At 33.7% G+C, this 17,546-nt stretch overlaps 3 protein-coding genes across 3 annotated transcripts; all 3 read left to right on the top strand.

Annotated features, from left to right (window-relative positions):
- Positions 1 to 1,317: 1,317 nt before the first annotated feature.
- LOC108579856 (metalloendopeptidase OMA1, mitochondrial-like) lies at positions 1,318 to 2,947 on the top strand. The gene is made up of 7 exons (XM_017943476.1): positions 1,318 to 1,627; positions 1,694 to 1,830; positions 1,893 to 2,078; positions 2,136 to 2,243; positions 2,335 to 2,532; positions 2,609 to 2,788; positions 2,853 to 2,947. Exons 1-7 carry the CDS (start codon positions 1,318 to 1,320, stop codon positions 2,943 to 2,945), a joined length of 1,212 nt encoding a protein of 403 aa, XP_017798965.1. The 3' UTR covers positions 2,946 to 2,947.
- Positions 2,948 to 3,176: 229 nt separating this feature from the next.
- LOC108579855 (integrin alpha-9-like) lies at positions 3,177 to 16,190 on the top strand (the record flags this gene model as incomplete). The annotated part of the gene is made up of 16 exons (XM_017943475.1): positions 3,177 to 3,343; positions 3,434 to 3,581; positions 3,652 to 3,787; positions 3,863 to 3,918; positions 3,999 to 4,155; positions 4,221 to 4,306; positions 4,384 to 4,575; positions 4,672 to 4,771; positions 4,839 to 5,031; positions 5,100 to 5,281; positions 5,358 to 6,259; positions 6,324 to 6,699; positions 6,780 to 6,876; positions 6,956 to 7,085; positions 7,147 to 7,185; positions 16,140 to 16,190. Coding segments are annotated over exons 1-16 (3,012 nt in total), but the record flags the coding sequence as incomplete, so codon positions are not given.
- Positions 13,441 to 14,525, top strand: LOC108579930 (rRNA-processing protein FCF1 homolog). The gene is made up of 5 exons (XM_017943564.1): positions 13,441 to 13,532; positions 13,687 to 13,769; positions 13,865 to 13,936; positions 14,009 to 14,318; positions 14,382 to 14,525. The coding sequence occupies exons 1-5, from the start codon at positions 13,530 to 13,532 to the stop codon at positions 14,523 to 14,525; spliced, it is 612 nt and encodes a 203-aa protein (XP_017799053.1). The 5' UTR covers positions 13,441 to 13,529.
- Positions 16,191 to 17,546: the final 1,356 nt, after the last annotated feature.

The raw sequence follows: 17,546 nt of genomic DNA, 5'->3' as shown, positions 1-17,546 counted from the left end.
GAGCTGCACCGAGAATCAACACCGAAAACCCTTTATAGCAGAGTACAACTACGTGCTCTCTGCTTATGTTCACCGTATTGGTATTGCTAGAAATCTCCACGCCATTGTTATATTCAATAATTCAATCGAACCTTTCTAATTTAAACTTCAATGGATTTCCTTCCGACCGATTGATCTTCGAGAGAGAGAGAGAGATTATAACACACCTTTACGTTAAGTTTCATTTACGATCGAGTTTAATGTTAACCGAGAATCTTTACTTCAACCAGTCAACCCTTCAACGTGTTTGTTCAATTTTTCTGTCGCGTCTGAAACACGAAACACTCGCTTTTCGTATGATGATCATTTGAAACGAAAGAGTTTTATAAATGAGAACGGGTTTAGTCGTTTACGTGTTAAACATTATAAATGCGTTTATACGGGTTAATGGAAAAATGATGTATTGTTATTTCAAGGAATCGTTTGAAGATTGAAATCACACTATCCATATTTATCATGATTACAATTTCGGAAATTTGTCATTTGGATGAGATTTACAAGATTCTAAATATATTGTGAATTGCATACGAAGAAATGAGAAAATTACCGAAAATAAAATGGCTATTTATAAATGAATATTGTTGATGTAAGGTTAATTTGGGTGTAATAAAAGTTGTATGTCAATAGAATTGACACCATCCTCAATCTACTATTAATCGATCTTGAACTAGAATCGATTATAGCCTTGTGACATATCTTTAACAATACCTATATATGTATGTTGGTACGAATTGTCAACAATGTTACGTAGCTTTTAAGTGTACATTTTTATAAACTATTATATTTTAAAATAAATTTGAAAATAATAGAGAACATCCACTTTTCTCTTCTTCCTTTCTTTTTTTTTAAATGCAATGTCACAAGAATCTAAAAATATCCACTGTCCACGACTACGCGATGAAAAGCAAGGCGGCCTTTTTTGACACATATCAGCTGATGTATCAACACACTCAAACCATTATAAAAAACATTCGTCATCCATTCGTATACTCGATTTATGTTTTTTTTCTCTAGAAATACTGTATATTATTCTTTTATTCCCTTAACATATGCGAGTAACGTATATTAAATCACGGTGTTCTCTTTCTCCTTTTCCCTCTGTAATTTCTTTTTTCATTTGTTCACCGTCAACTAAATACATATGATCTAACCTCGCAATACTACATTCAAGATAATTATTACGTGCGAAAAGTTTTACATACAATTTCGCGGGTATCTTCCAAGGATTATACTGCTATAATGCGTCTAACTGTATAAATATACGTACTATATACAATTATGTACTCCAAATACTCTCAATTGATAACCAGTAGAACTCTAATTTGTACAAGAAAGAGTCTTCTGTGCAGAACTGTACCTGAATCATTTCCTTTTCAATGTAAAAGATCTGAAAGAAAATGGCAATGCTTAAAGCTGCAAACAGCCTGTTTCCATACAACTCAAAAACTACATTCTCCTGGATTAATAATTCTTTGTCTTGGCTCTATTTTATGTGGCCGTTTTATAAGGAAACGATGGATGACTATGTCTCCAATAAAACAAGAAATGTTTATAAGATGGTATATGCAAAGAAGACGTATTATCAATGGTAGATTACATACAATCAATCAGTATTTAAAATAGTGCAAAGAATATTTTTTATATGTATTTTCAGGTTGCTTGATGGGTCTATCTATTGCCTTACCTATTTATTGTTTGACATGTTTCAAAAGAGATCCCGTAGTGAAAGCTCCACGTTTTATATTAATTGATGGAGCTAAACGAATTACATATTCTAAATTTGTGTATTCAGTATGTATTTTTAAAAAAATATGTGACATGGCATTACTTTACATAATCATAAATTTCTACAGTTGATAGTAAGGAATAAAGAAAATGTGGTACCATTCAGAAATCCAATGTATACAAGAGTTACTAGAGTACTAAACAATTTGGCACGTGCAAATAAAGAAATATTTAAGGACTCTACTCCTTGGAATGTCACCATAATTTATCGTATATTTAATGAAATATCAGCTCCCAATGTCTTAATTTTACCAGTATGTAGATTATTATTTTATATATGAAAATCAGGCACTCTATTATTAATGTTTTAGGACAGGAGTATTATTGTTCTTGCTGATATTTTTAAGTTTATCAAAAATGATGATCAGCTGACAATTATTTTAGCCCATGAAATGGCACATGAAATACTCTATCATGTAGTGAGTATGATGATATTGTGCATAATATAGTTGCACTTTAAACACTTTTCACATAAGAAGACTTAAATAATCATAATATAATTGTTCTCAGGCACAAACGTTATCTATAGGACTATTAAGGGTCTATTTAACTGTTATACCAACATTGTTTATTTGGATATTTTACCCCACAAGGGTAGCAATAAGGCTTTCTTTATTTCTGTATATACTTACTTCACTTATTTTCTCTTGGTTTAAAAGAAGTTGTGAAAGGGAGGCAGATGAAATTGGACTTCAATTAGCTGCAAAAGTATATAATCTTTATGTTCATGTATCTTTAGGTTTCATTAGTACACCAATTATGAAAATGTGTTTTGCATTTTCAGACTTGTGTTGATCCGAGAGAGGCTCTAGTATTATGGGAGATAATGAAGACATATGAAGATCTCATTGGATCTTCAAAATTTCAACTATCACTTTTTATGGATCATCCCAGTTTCGAAGAACGGCTATTGAGAACCATCGAACTACTGCCTAAGTACAACAATTTAAGGAACCAAGCTGAGGTACTTATAATTCCTGTTCATCTCCTAGAAGTATATCAAGTATTACGCGAGAAATGCATTTCAGTGTCCTGAATTACCAATACGTGATCCACGAGATCGTCTGCCGCAGTACAAGAAAGAAATCGAAAGGAAATTTCGAAAAAATCCAAGATTTTAAGCGAGCGGAAATAAATGGATAAACCTTTTTTTTTTTTACAGCTTTGTAATATGACACTGAGCTTGATGGTATAAATGATTCATTAGTCACACTTAAATAGTACTATGATGATACATTTCTCAGTGATTACCTTATCGTTTGCCTTCCTGCCGCGGTGTAAAAATTTGTGATAGTTTTTCTCTGTGAACCAGCGTCAAGTTCGAACTCGCTACTAATTGTAGTGTTTGCAACATGTTCGTTACAGGAATATTTCTTCTGCTCGTTGAAACAACGTGTGGATATAATATAGATATAAATTTTCCAATTGTTTATTCCCGTGAAGATGCGCTGAAAAACAACAACGCTTACTTCGGCTACACTGTGCTATTGCACCGTGAACCGTTTCAGGATAGATCATGGTAACGTTCATTATTCATTATACATCAAATAAAATGATTTTCTTAGATCATAATTGATCTTGTGTAATCGTAATCGCGTAAGGTTACTAGTATTAACAGCGACAAATGTGAAAAAATTGTACCTCTTTATTTGGGTATAAAACCGTACATAAACCAGATCAAATTGAACATATCTATAAAAATGCAACACGGTTGGTTTGGAAGCGCAATGTCTGTGACCAACGATTCCTTATTGGTAGTAAGCATTAAACATTGAAAATTGATCTTTTCGCTAAACGCGACAGGATTTTTAGTAACATTAATACCAGGTGTGTGCGCCACGAACAATTGTGACCATATTGGATCCTATCTGGAATGATAATTTCGACACCATGCAGGGAGTATGTTACCTTGGAAAGATTACTTGGAATGAACTACTTATGGACGATGATTTTTCGTATCACGGTACATAATTAATGGAACTACTTAATTGAAAGTATGATTGATACTCTGAATAACTGTTTCATTTAAATCGATCAGATTTTAAATCGCCATTCTGGTATAATCCTTTGCACGGCTTTTCCGTACAGTTCTCTGCAAAAAGGGTGAGTAGACCATGTTCTTCCACGGTAGTATATGTTTCATTATCGAACGAGTAATGTATAATATCATCTAGCGAACGAGAAACAATAAAAACGAGAAGAGTTATTTGTTGCTCATGGGAGACCCGAAACGCGAGAATTACGGTACCGTGGAAATAATGACACTATCCAACACTACCGTACGGTCCATAGCTGTGGAATTTCCCTTAAGTGACGATACAGCTCAGTTTGGTACGTATTCATTAATAAATTAACAGGCTTAGTTTTATTTTTACTATGTGATAATGTGTTTACAGGTTACAGCGTTGATTTTGGTTATTTCTTCAAAAGGGACCAATTACTTTATGTCAGTGGTGCACCAGGTTGGCGTTACGTAGGCCTGGTAATGAATAATATTTTCCAAATATACGTGAAATTTAAATGGGAGATTTTGTATAAAATAAATTAACATTTTTATAGGTGGGAATAATCAATCTAGAATCGAATGTATCTGTTATTGCGCAGCTTCATGGTACCGACATTGGTGAATATTTTGGAGCGAGTTTAGCCGTTGGAGACTTAAATAACGACGGTTTAGATGATCTCTTAGTTGGAGCTCCCTACTGGGGAGAAGACAATGGCAAAGTTTACGCATATTTTGGCACATCCAAGGTGTGGAAAATAATTAGAATATAAAGTGGTTAAGCCTTTGCTGTAATACACCATAGTGCAACCCTTGAGGAAAATGTATTTTACATCTTTTTGTAGGGTCAATTTGAAATAGCAGTGACTTTGAAAGGGATCGCAGATGGCGGACATTTTGGGTACACCATAGCTTGCGGTGATTTGGATGCCGATGGATTCGATGGTAATTCAAATCTACTTACAACAGATGTTTTAGATTTTTTATAGAATTTATTTGCTTATTGAAATAGATATAATTGTGGGAGCGCCTTGGGAAGAAAGTGGTGTGATTTATATATACAACGGAGATTCAGATTTAAAGAATACGAATTTACAAGTGTCGCAACGAATCGAAGGTGCAAAATTACCACAATTGAATTTTCCGTTAAAAATACAAAGATTTGGTTTTTCGTTATCGAAACCAGTCGATATTGATGGAAACGGGTTAGTGAAACTCGTCTTATAACGATACCGTTTTCATAAGACATAAATAATTAATAGTCCGTGTCTAGGTATCAGGATATTGCAGTTGGAGCATATAAGTCAGAACACGCTGTAATACTACGCAGTAAGCCAGTAGTAAAAACGGAACTCGTTATTCAGACTGTACCTAATATTTTGCAAAGAGATGCTAGACAATTCCTGATCCAGATATGTCTAAAATACACTAGCCACAACACGCAAAGTACACAAAGTAAGTAACACAAATTTCTATATGAAATTCTATTTATTTATATTTCTCATTTATTATCATTTATTTCTCTGTACAGATTTTAAGATTACAGTCACTATAGATGAACGATACCAACGAACCATAGAAAAAATTTTGGAGTTGAAATCCTTTAACTTAACATCAAACAAATGTTTATCTGTTCCAATTAATATTTCGACGAACATACGAGATTTTATTCAGCCAATTAGTATTTTTGCAAAACACGATTTTATATACGATAACACACCCAGCGAATTTTGCAAATTCTGTCCTATAGAAAGGAGAAACAACAAATTACAAATTGCTCAAGCCCTTCTTCCTTTCAAGATCGATTGCGGGGAAGACAGAATCTGTAACTCCTCTATATCCGCTACCGCGACATTTCACAATGTACGGTATGGCAATGTATGGGTTATCGGTTCAACTGATATAAGTTTAGAAATTAATTTAAAAAACCATGGTGAACCTGCGTATCTTACTACACTTGAGTTCACGTTTCCTAAGGGAGTAGTATTACGTAGTATTTTAACTTCTTGTCAAGAAGACACTTCCAAAGAGAATCTGCTAATTATCTGTGATATGGGCAACCTCATTTTGAATGGGGAAGAGAAAAATATTAAATTAGATTTGGATATGAGACGCTTGATAAATGGTTCATTATACGATCGTGAATTAGATTTTTATGTAGCGATAAAAACTCACAGTATAAATCGTGGAACAACGTATATAGTTAAAACGCTTAATTTAGTAAGCGAGGTTTCCGCAACTTTACACGGTAAAGCAAAAGAGGAAGCTTATTATTTTACTGCTTTAGACGAAGGTGCTTCAAATATAAGTTTCCAACATACTTACCAGGTGTATAAACTTGGTCCATCACCACTAGAAAATGCACAGCTCATTGTCAAAGTGCCATTTGCTATTAAAGATTCAAAAACCTTGGTACACATATATGAATCTCAGGTAAGAAATTCCGACTTAATATATAATTTTGTAAATATAAATCATTGAATAACTATATTTTTAGCTGTACACGTCGGGAGAAATTGTTGAATGTTCCTCAGAGAACATTTTGTTAGATACTCAATTAGTCAAGGTACAAGGTGAACCATCCTCAGACCAATCTAATATGACCCTGTTCTCTAATATAAAATTACAAACTGGAGCTCGTGCGATTGAAAAAAGAAGTTTAGAAAAATCCGTTCCACTGTTATATGATGGGAAAAATAATAAAACTCCACAATCTCTAAATGAGAGTTGGTCCAATAATATTATTTATATGAATTGTTCAACCCCCGATGTGAATTGCGCGACCATCACGTGCGATTTGAATGCATTAAAAACATTACAAAATATTGGAAAGATGGAAATTAAGCTTCTTTTAAATGTTGATAAATTTAAAGGTAATTGTTTGCACAGCTTATCTGTATATTGTAACTTGTGAATAAATCTAATTAATCCACATTTCCTTTAATACATTAAGATAACTTTAAAAACAATAAAGCCGTCCTCAAATTCAGCACAGAAGCGAGCGTAGAAATAATAGAACCTGCTGTGAGAATACATATTAACGGAACTCGGTAAACTCTTATATTTCAAACGTGTGCTTATTGAATACATTTAAATATGACTTAAAATAATTTGTAAGTTACATTGTAGATCTAAAATGGAAATTGCAACAATGTTTTACAATTCTCCAAAAGTAGAAGAGCTGCAGTTATGGATTATTCTTATCTCTGTATTAGTAGGATTATTGTTCTTGCTCATTTTTGCCGCAATTTTAAGCAAAGTAAGATTCTTTTATTTTACGAAAAGTAACATGTCTTATTTATTGTTAATATTCTTTTCAGTTGGGTTTCTTTAAACGAAAAAGTAAACAAAATTTAACAGTTGCAGAAGTAAGTACCATGAAATAAGCGCTTTATAACATTCTGTAATATCAATTTAAAAATAGAATTTAATTAATATCTCGTTGTTTAATTAACATCATGAAACTGCGCATGCGGTTGAATGTATCTAAAAATGATACGTATTTAGCGGTGCGAAAAGTGCTTAAAAGATATGTATTTCGTGAAAAACCATTTATATTTAATAAACTTCTAATTTTTATTTACATTGTATTTAATGTCTCCGATGTAAAACGCCCATTTATGTATACAAATGTTTAATTTTATTAATTATACGTCGTGTATTTACAGTTCATATATCGTATTCAACCATAACAATATGATGAGAACATATAATGGAAAAACATATCTTAAACATATAGATCTATCAATGCAGACATATTTACATCTATTTCTTAATTAAAAACAAGAAAATGTTTGCTATAGTTGTCATTTTCCGTTATTACAGTACACTGAAAGATCGATAACAGGGTTTCGAGAAAACTTTACTGAACGCAACAATAGTCAAACAAGTTTTTCGTTCTTTTTCATGATATTCGTTTTGTACAATGTATGGAAAAAGATCGATAGCATGTTAGTACATAATTACAAATATGTTGTTTATCGTCTTTTTTTTTGGAGAAATTTGACGTTACTGCTAAAAACACTGTTGTTCTAGAAGTTTACTAAAATCTGTACAGGATGTGAGCATAAATTATTTTCTCGATTGTACATCGAATATTCCCATTTTTTTTTTTTTTTATAGAATTGAAAAGGCAATCTTCTGCATTAAAGCGTTATCGTTTCAAATAAATGATCCATACGTAACACATACATCATGTCACTCTCTAGGTTTCATTCGTTTAGACCAGTTTCGTCTGACAGTGTCATTTAATGTGTCTTCACAAAGAGAGACACAAAATGGAAGCACAGCTGTTGCTTTTGTCTAATTCGACATCAGCACCGCACAAAAATTCTTGTGGGTTTAATCCGCAGGAGCAATTGATACGCTCGAGTGAAATTCGTCCCCTTCCATGTTAATGTTGGTACTTAACATTATACGGATAACATGTGACTGTCGTAGCACACTTTGTCGCATATGGACAGGCTTCGACAATGGAGGTGATCAAACTCTCCAAGTTTGTCTTCAGTGCACATCCGTTTGTTAGGCTTCCAACTTATCCATTAGGATTGTTGTTATGAGTATAGGTATTCTTCTTGTCGTAAAGAAATCATGACGATTCGATCGTTTCCAAAAATAAACTATTGAACAGTTTACAGATTACGTGGGTTAATTGTTTTTCTTCCCTTGGTTATACATACGTAGTGCATATGGGTTTATATTGTTCTGTTAGATGCACGTTCTTTATGGACACGAATAAATAATGTATGCTCACATGCTGTAGCTAACCTTTGAATTTATTCAATTAACCGAAACGATGCAAAAATGATCGCAAAGGATAACAATACATTCATGCGTACAATTTTCTCGAGTACCTTAACGCGGAACGCTAACATGGTATTTCAATTTATGTGGAATTATTGAAATATTTCAAGCTGGCTGACTCGTCTCTTGCTTTTATTTATTTTTTCTTTTTCCTTAAACAATGTTACTTTTCTTGGCCATAGTAATATTTTATCACAATAATTTTAATTTCGACTTTGTTAAAAAAATTTAGCGCTATGGACATTTTTTAAATATTTTTTTTAGTATTAAAAAAATTATGTAATAGGTTAGTAATAAATACGATCAACCAGCATAACGTGAAGTGATGTCAGACACGATCTTTTACGTTCTACATTCCAACTTCACAAAATTTCATGTAAAGTAGATTGTATTGAATACATAATGATGGTTATTTTCACATGAGGCGACACGAAGAAAAGTTATGAAAAATGAGCACAATCATTCTGTTTCCTCTAACAAGTTTTCAATAATCTAAGCTATTTATTTTAAATCATTAGTTCGGAACTTTGCAGACATTCTACAAAGAATCGAATGTATCATATGTGAATTACTTGAATCACGATGTAAAATAAACATCATTATGTATGTACGAAGTATAGTTGAACTGGCAGCATATAAAATCTAAATGTAAATTATATTTCCAATATAGAACTTAATGTGTTTGATTTTTGCATTTTAGTACAAAAGAGAGAGAGAGAGAAGTATTTGAAGTTATGTTTACTATGAATAATCACGTAAATTAAATCACGTAAGTGTCAATATCTATCATTCAATGACATTCACCCGCAACTAACATGAAAGTTTAGACAAACAAAAACGAAAGTTAAAATTAATCGTATCGCGCTAGTGATATTTTTCTAACCTAGAACTCACCACTAAATCCCAACCTCATTCTTTGCGTACATCGCAATCTGAATACGACTACCGCTTGCAAAATGTAAATCATCTTGTTTCTCTTAGCGATAAAAAAATATTACTTAAACAACGCAAAAAGAAGATTATTGTAAACTGATATACCCTGTGGTAAAGATGGTAAATTTTCACTTTATATGCTACAACAATCTTCCTTTTGCTTGTTATAGATTAATTTTGTAAATTGCAAGCAGTGGTTTAGATGATGAAGAAAACTAATGAAAAAATATATTTATCTAACTATGCAAGATGCAATTAACGACTACTCCTTAAAATTAAATTCGCTCGATGAAAGGAAATGTAAGTAGTCAATATCCAAAATCCACGTCTTCGCATTCAGATTGGGATGCAAAAGTATCACGTATTGTATAGACACATGCAGCAAAAATGAATAGTGAGAAATAGTATTAAAATTTTTCTGAATCTTACTTTTTTCCCGCATATTTTACTATTTGTTAAATGCCTCCGGAGGTATTTGTCCTCGCTTGTAGAATTCTTGAAACGCCAAGAGCGCATTGTCGTAATTCCATAACACTTCTTCCAAGCACTTCAAACTCCATTCCAGATTCATATTTGTTTGTTGACTGAGCGTCAATGTCATCTGTTGTTTCACGTCTTCAGGTAACGGAGCCGGCAATGGTTTCGCTGTATTACTACTGGAAGGAGTCTGTGATATTGGATTCGACGTCATTTGTCCTTCTGGTTGAGTGTTCAGTTGTTTTAACTGCGCGTCTGTTGGTTGATTGATATGTAATTGCTCGTTTCGAATGCAGTAACCACTTCCTTCTGGTACTATTATGAATGTTCGATTGAAATAACGAATAAACTGCTCCTTTTTATCGAGCTCTTTGAACAGTCCTGTGACTGTGATTAACATCATTCCTTGCTAAAGATGTATAGTACCATAGTTAAAATAGCGAATGAATTATAAATTGTGTTTGAATTAGAAATATAATAAGATCTTACCGTAACCAGACTGATATCCATCGTGAATGTGTTTAGATAGTGAGAGGTTTGTGGCATTTCAGAAATAAATGAAACTACGGGCAAACGTCCCTGTTTCAGTAACTTGTGCCTCTTGTTTGTATCATTTACTCGGTACAAGTTTCGGTTTTCTATTAGGTATCTATTTAATCTGCAATATTCCATTTGTTAGTAACATGTAACGTTAGCATTTATTCCTGAATTAATCTGTATATATCAACGTACTTGTTAGAATTATGAGAGTAGGATACGGTCATGCTAAAACATGCGTGTTCGTCGTACGCATCTAATAATGGTTGACGATTCTCACTATCGAATATGAGAAAGTATTGTTGCAGAAATTGACTGGCAATTTCTTGTGCTTTTGAGTTCGCAACGAACATCCTCTGGGAAAGTGGCATTTTATTTCCTTCGTCCACTACGTCGAACAAAATTGGTTTTGGGAGTTCCATACCATCCTTGTAAAATGGTAAAAGTGGTTATACTTAATTTTACAAAGTATAATTGTCGATAATATGACAATTGACAATTACTTACCAGTCGTAAGAGTTTGGGAAACCGTTTCCGCACGTCACTATGGTCGGGAAAGAAAAGCCAGAAGCCCGGAAGCTCCAAGTTAATTGTAATAACAGAAATATTTGCCTTATTATTGAAAAGAATAATAGAAAAGAAAATGTACAGATTATTTAGAACTTTCATAAGATATTAAAAAGTAAGAAAGTTCCATTTAATCTGTCTACATGTAGACAAATTAATAAATTGATATTTTATTAGAACATAATGCATTAGTTATTGGCATAAGAGGAGTGGCTGTAAACTTTATCGACTTAACCCAGGCCTGAAGAATTCCATCATCATGAAAACGCAGATCATATTGAAACAATACGTTACCTAATGTAGTCATTTTGACGGGTTTTATACTTGTTGCAAACGGGGTTCCCTGCCAGTTTAAGTTCCTCCAGCTTCAAGTCTTTGATCATATCTATCTGATATATATCTTTTATCTATAACATATTAATTGCACATTGGATTATACGACATTACAATATAAACGATAAAATAACATTTTATCTTAAATTAATCACCTTATTATCTCCAATGTAGAGTATTTTTAATTTTTTAAATTTTTTACTTAAAACGTTTAATTTTTCAAGTATTTGCAACTTGTTTCCATCCAAATTTAGTGCTTCCAAATCTGGTATGTGTTCCGCTACGATATCTAACACTGCCTTTAACATTAAGGGTCGGAATAATGCACAGAAATAATCGTGAACAAGATCTAAAATTAAGAAAATTACATTAGCACATTTTACAATAAAAGTCACTTTTAAAAAGTTACTTCAAATGCTACTAACCAGGATCTGTATGAAATCTTGACAAATCTAATGCATTTGTTTCTTGTACTCACTTGCATTTTGTAGCCATCAGTAGTTGTAATCTTACGATCACAGTTATGTAGTGCAATTGCTATTTTGTAATCATCTACATAAAAATTGGCTTCATTTCCAACTACCATGTACTGAAAACAAAGTTTAACAAAGAATTAAAATTTGTACAATGTTTTTAGACACATAATGCATTTAAGATATTTCATTTTTACCATTATTGGAACAAATATTTCTGGTGCAATATAACTATGGAGATTAGTTATTACATACTCTTTTTCGTATCTATGTCCATAAGGTATCTGTAATCAAAGACAATGTCTGTAATAAATATCGAATCAAACCAATCAAAAGAAATGTACAATATTAATTACTTACAGTAATTTTATACCAATTTGCCTCAATAGGAAGTTTATGCCAATTTATACCAAGTTGCCTCATTCTAGGAGCAGGTCCGCTTCTAAACCTTCTGTGAGGTACAGGACTGTTCCTTCCACGTTGCATGCCCCTGTCCCTTCCTCTGATAATAACTTGTCTATTATTGTTATTAGAACTTGTTGCCATTTGAACATCTTCATCTAAACATGCTAATGCCAACCCTCTAGGCTCATCCCTTGTTGGTCTTGCTTGTGTTTTGAATGATACTCTAGGCCTACTTCCAAGATATGAACCTCCATCATTTCTAGGTACACGATCATCATGACCTGCATCGAACATATAAATTAAGAAAACTATAATTGACTTCACTTACACTTCTTGTAAAGAAAATATTAAGCTTAACTATAAAATAAAAGAGAACGAGAAAGTAGACCATAACAAGTGAACAATTAAGAGTAAAGAATATACCAAAATAGTGTTTATCGTCTAAGTTTCCGGATCTTCCACCCCGACTGCTCCATGCAGATTTATTCGGTTTTCTTGGCATCTTCTTTAAGTTACACAACTGATGATCATAAATAAATCGCAATAACCATTGCAAATTTTTACAGGTTAGAAAAGAATGACCTTTTTACGCACGTAGGCAAATTACATTTATTATACCTATCTGACAGCAATGGAATCGTGTTAACAATCGTGACGCGTCAATATTCTTTTCTTCGTCGATTCTTTTAACGAAACACAAATACTACGTTTCATAAAATACAAAAACTCTCCTCCTACTTAAAAAGCGAGGAGAAGATGGCGTGTCAGCCAGAGAAAACGCTTTTATTCTTTTCCGACAGGTGATAGAAGGCGAGCAAAAGCGAGCAATTCTTGAAATCGGAAACACTATACGTATTTTTTCAAATCGTCATTGCGTATTACGATAGAGAAATAGTTTTATTAATTAGTGTGCAATAACTTTCATTGCATAGAAAATAGGAAAGCATCATAATTAACTTTACTTCAATTTATCATTATTTAATTCACATTTTCTGCGCAAATCATAACTACCTTAGGTTGGTACTAATATAGTAAGAAATGAAGGAGAAATGTTGTTGGTAGTACTGAATAGTGTTTCCACATGGTTGCAGTGTTTTGGAATGAAAGATTCGATTTTTGATGTACTGTTTTATTTTTGTTGATAAGAATAATAAAGTATTAAATATTTAAGAAAAATGGTAAATACTACACCGTACATAACATTACGTTTTATTTATAGAAAAAGTAATGCTTACTTTGTAGGTTATGTTTTCGATATTCGATATTGTCATTATTTTACTGAATTTGAATGACACGACTTAATATAATTTTTTATTTATTCGTAATGTACAGGGAAAAAATAAAAGAACGCGAAGAGTTGTTATGCAGAAGTTTGCACAAATGAAGAAAATGATAAGGTTGACTGATACAAGAATGTAAGTCATTCTTTAACCATTAAATATTCTCATTTTTATAAAAAGAATCATTTTTACGTATAAACGATTTATAAATGTTAGTTTGCTATTTCTAGAAAACCAGAACAACGTTTACCATCGAAAAAAGGTAAAAAAGAAAGTCAAGCTGAGTTTAAAATAACAGAAGCGTAAGTATTTTTGTGTATAATCCAATACTTTCAAATAAAGACTTGAAAATATATTGGATTATATTATTACAGGCCTCAGCAGTCCTCTGCATTGTTCTTTCAATATAATACACAATTGGGACCACCTTACCATGTCTTGATAGATACAAACTTTGTTAATTTCTCAATTAAGAATAAGTTGGACATCATAGAAAACATGATGGAATGTCTATATGCAAAATGCATTCCTTATATAACAGACTGTGTAGTGGGTGAATTAGAGAAGCTGGGTCAGAAGTATAAGATAGCTTTAAAGATAATAAAAGACCCTAGGTTTGAAAGATTACACTGCCTGCATAAAGGCACATATGCTGATGACTGTCTTGTTAATAGGGTGACTCAAGTAAGTATAAATGTCGTTAAAGTTCAACTCTAATATAATTAAATATACCTTCCTATGTTTCAGCATAAATGCTATATAGTTGCGACCAATGACAAAGATCTAAAAAGGAGAATACGAAAAATCCCGGGCGTGCCTATAATGTACGTTGCTCAGCATAGGTATACCATAGAAAGAATGCCGGACGCGTACGGAGCCCCCAAAAAATAATCACAACCCTTAGTATTATAATTTTTTTATTGTATAAATCCATGTAATAAAATACGTATTTTATTAACAACCTTTCCAACAAGTATAAAACACTGTTTCACGTTGAACGACTGTAGAAATCTTACGAGACAGCGAAATAGCTTTTTTTTCTCTCTCCTGAAATACAATTCAGAAGCGACAGACAATCGATACGTTTTCCGCGTACGTCCAACCGTTGAAGATAAACAGGGGAGAATGTGTTACAGTTATTGTTCGGTGAAACAATGAAGCTGTTGCGTGTAACGCCCACGTGGCCACGCTGCAGCCAGATAGAATTTTACTGTTTTGCGAATGATGCTGCCCCGTATATGGTCGCAACGTGAAATAACGTTAGACAAGTGGGCGCAAAAGGCCATTTCAAGTGAGTAACGATCCCCCTGCGAATTTATTACGACTGCAACCCTGCAAAATAAGCTGTTAAGAAGTCGCTGTCACGATCCTTTTCGCACGCGGCTAAGATACCGTGGCTGAATAAAGACCGTGTTGGCGATCGTACGCTTACCTATAGTCTAGGGTGCCCGCGATCGATTCCCGGCTGCTCACGAGGGTGAATCAAATGGACGTAGAAACTGATGTGCTCGTAAATTGCTTTAAGATATTGTACGAGAGGTAGGTAAGAATTATGAACGGTACTGTTTTAAAACTCCGATATTATTATTTCTGTGTGTCGTTTTTGCTGGTTAATCGATCTAAGAATTCGATTGGTAACTTTATTTGAGAGAAGAGAATTGTATTGTAAGTATATTTCATTTCGAATAGGATGAAATTTCTATTTAGTACAAAACTTATTTTAATAAAGAACACGGTTGAAAATGTGGCTTAGCACTTTTTTATTTGAACACAAGTGCTTAAGTAAATGCTTGTGGCAATGTTTTGCGTACAAAGTACTGCATACAACAATGTTTTGCATGTCGTACAGCGTTACAAACGAAAATACGTGCGTTTCATAAATAACGCATTTCACAAAGTTGCAAAAGCGAGAAATCGCGTTTGCAACAATGTACGTCTTTCCAAGAGCCCGGGCGAGCCACAGTGTTGCAAATGCGCTGTCGGGGATTGCAACTGTGTTGCCGCGAGTCGCTCCCGAAAATTGCACATTGTTGCAAATGCGTTATCGGGTTTGCAACTTTGTTGCCGCGAGTCACTCCCGAAAATTGCACATTGTTGAAAACTGACGCGTTCGTGCAACAATGTGCGATTTTCGGGAGCGATTCGCGACAACAAAGTTACAACCCCCGACAGCGCATTTGCAACAATGTGCAATTTTCGGGAGCGACTCTCGGCAACAATGTTGCTAACCCAGCAACGGGTTTGTCACAATGTGCATTCGAAAATAATACGAGTTAACGATGTTAAAAGCGAGAATGACACTTGTAACAATGTCACATTCAAGCGAAGTGCTTATAATAATGTTTGCGCACGAAATAATGCTTCTAATAATGTTGCAATCAGAAATAGAGATTCCAACAATGTTTGCGGTCGAGTATAACGCTTCAAGCAATATTGCATTCAAAAGTAACGCGTACAACAATGTTTTGCATTCGAAATAGTGCTTCCATCGATGTTGCATTCGAGAATAGAGACTGCAACAATGTGTCTGAAGTTCCATCTGCAATTTACACAAAAAGAACATTAACTTTCAAATGTTGAATAAAAATTATAAACAATTTCTGACTAATCTACCGCAAGCAGTTAATAATTGAATGCGAAATTAATAAATTAAGCTGTTTTATAAAGTTCAATCATGCAACAAATTCATTTATTACTTTCAATAATTATAAACTACCGTCTACTTTGTTAGTTAACAAGAAACACTAATTGTTTTACAGTCAAAGTACTTCAAAATGAAGGAGAAACTTTATTTTACTATCTACGTTATTAGTAATGTTAAAGCAATGAAAAATTTATTACAAGTATCAATTTTAAACTGTTCACCACATGCAATTATCCTCTAGTGTACAAAAGGAAAGAATACAAGGAATTTCTATTTTAAAAATCAACTAATCTGATGAAACTCTCGATCCTTCCTCTTTGAACGCTGACGGCAGACTGAGCAGAACAACCCCCGTGGTCTTTTTTAGAACCCATAAATTAATCTCTCGATTCGTGACGTCTAATGTCAATTTGGTTATCGTTCGACCAAATAAGCGGAAAATAGACCCTCCTCGCTACTCTTCGACCTTACATTGTCGCCTGAGGGGAAGATGCGACGTAGGTAAATCGTTTAGACAAGTGATTTTCAATCAGCTGTCGATAATGTAGCACGTTGAGAAAAGAACAGGAACCAAGGATTATTTAGTCCTTTTGTCCTCCTACCTGCGTTGGCTGCAGAACAAACATTTAACAGCACGGAAATTAATTTCCAAATGACTCATACGCGATAAATTGTTATTATAAAGGAAGCACCTCAAGGAAAAGTATCAATACTTTTTAAGATTTAAGAAAGTGAAAAAAAACGTAAACATTTCTCTCGTACTTCCTAAATAACAAAAACTAGTTCTCTGTTTTAAAAAAATCGCCTACGAAGTCGAATAAATTTCCGACTGTAACGAAAAAAATAATACAAAAATCGGCACGTGATTCCCTCGTTACTAACTGCCGATAAGACAGTAACCGCGACAGCCTTATCCATCGTGATTGACTATCGAACGAAAGACGTAAGAGTAAGTGTGACAGCCTTATTCTATCACTATTAACTGATTAACAACGAGACGTCGCAACTTCTCCTACATCTCCCATTTCGCTACATAGACCTTAAAAATCCCGTCTGAAGCCTGGCAAGTTTGCTTTACCTGACAATACACGGCAAGTACAGCGAGTCGTTTCGTCTGACTTTTCACGGTCGTTACTACTTGTTTTCCGCTGTCTTACACGCTCATTCAAGTCTCCGGTACAATTAACGAGAATCGCGGCCGGCGCGGCGTCGGAGAGCGAACTCCGTCGTTTTTAATCGTCGCCGATTATTTTTCTAATTTTATCTTC

Source organism: Habropoda laboriosa, unplaced genomic scaffold (genome assembly GCF_001263275.1).
Source record: "Habropoda laboriosa isolate 0110345459 unplaced genomic scaffold, ASM126327v1 scaffold2, whole genome shotgun sequence".
Lineage (NCBI taxonomy): Eukaryota > Metazoa > Arthropoda > Insecta > Hymenoptera > Apidae > Habropoda > Habropoda laboriosa.
The sequence above is the reverse complement of the archived record's forward strand: the minus strand, read 5'-3'. Positions and strand labels throughout refer to the sequence as shown.

Excerpts from the sequence above, each read along its gene's own strand:
- LOC108579856 (XM_017943476.1), top strand. The coding sequence starts at position 1,318 with ATGTACTCCAAATACTCTCAATTGATAACCAGTAGAACTCTAATTTGT. Across the intron at positions 2,533-2,608 it reads GACTTCAATTAGCTGCAAAA|ACTTGTGTTGATCCGAGAGA; the intron begins GTATATAATCTT and ends TTGCATTTTCAG. Across the intron at positions 2,789-2,852 it reads ATTTAAGGAACCAAGCTGAG|TGTCCTGAATTACCAATACG; the intron begins GTACTTATAATT and ends AATGCATTTCAG.
- LOC108579930 (XM_017943564.1), top strand. Across the intron at positions 13,770-13,864 it reads AGGTTGACTGATACAAGAAT|AAAACCAGAACAACGTTTAC; the intron begins GTAAGTCATTCT and ends TGCTATTTCTAG. Across the intron at positions 14,319-14,381 it reads TTGTTAATAGGGTGACTCAA|CATAAATGCTATATAGTTGC; the intron begins GTAAGTATAAAT and ends CCTATGTTTCAG.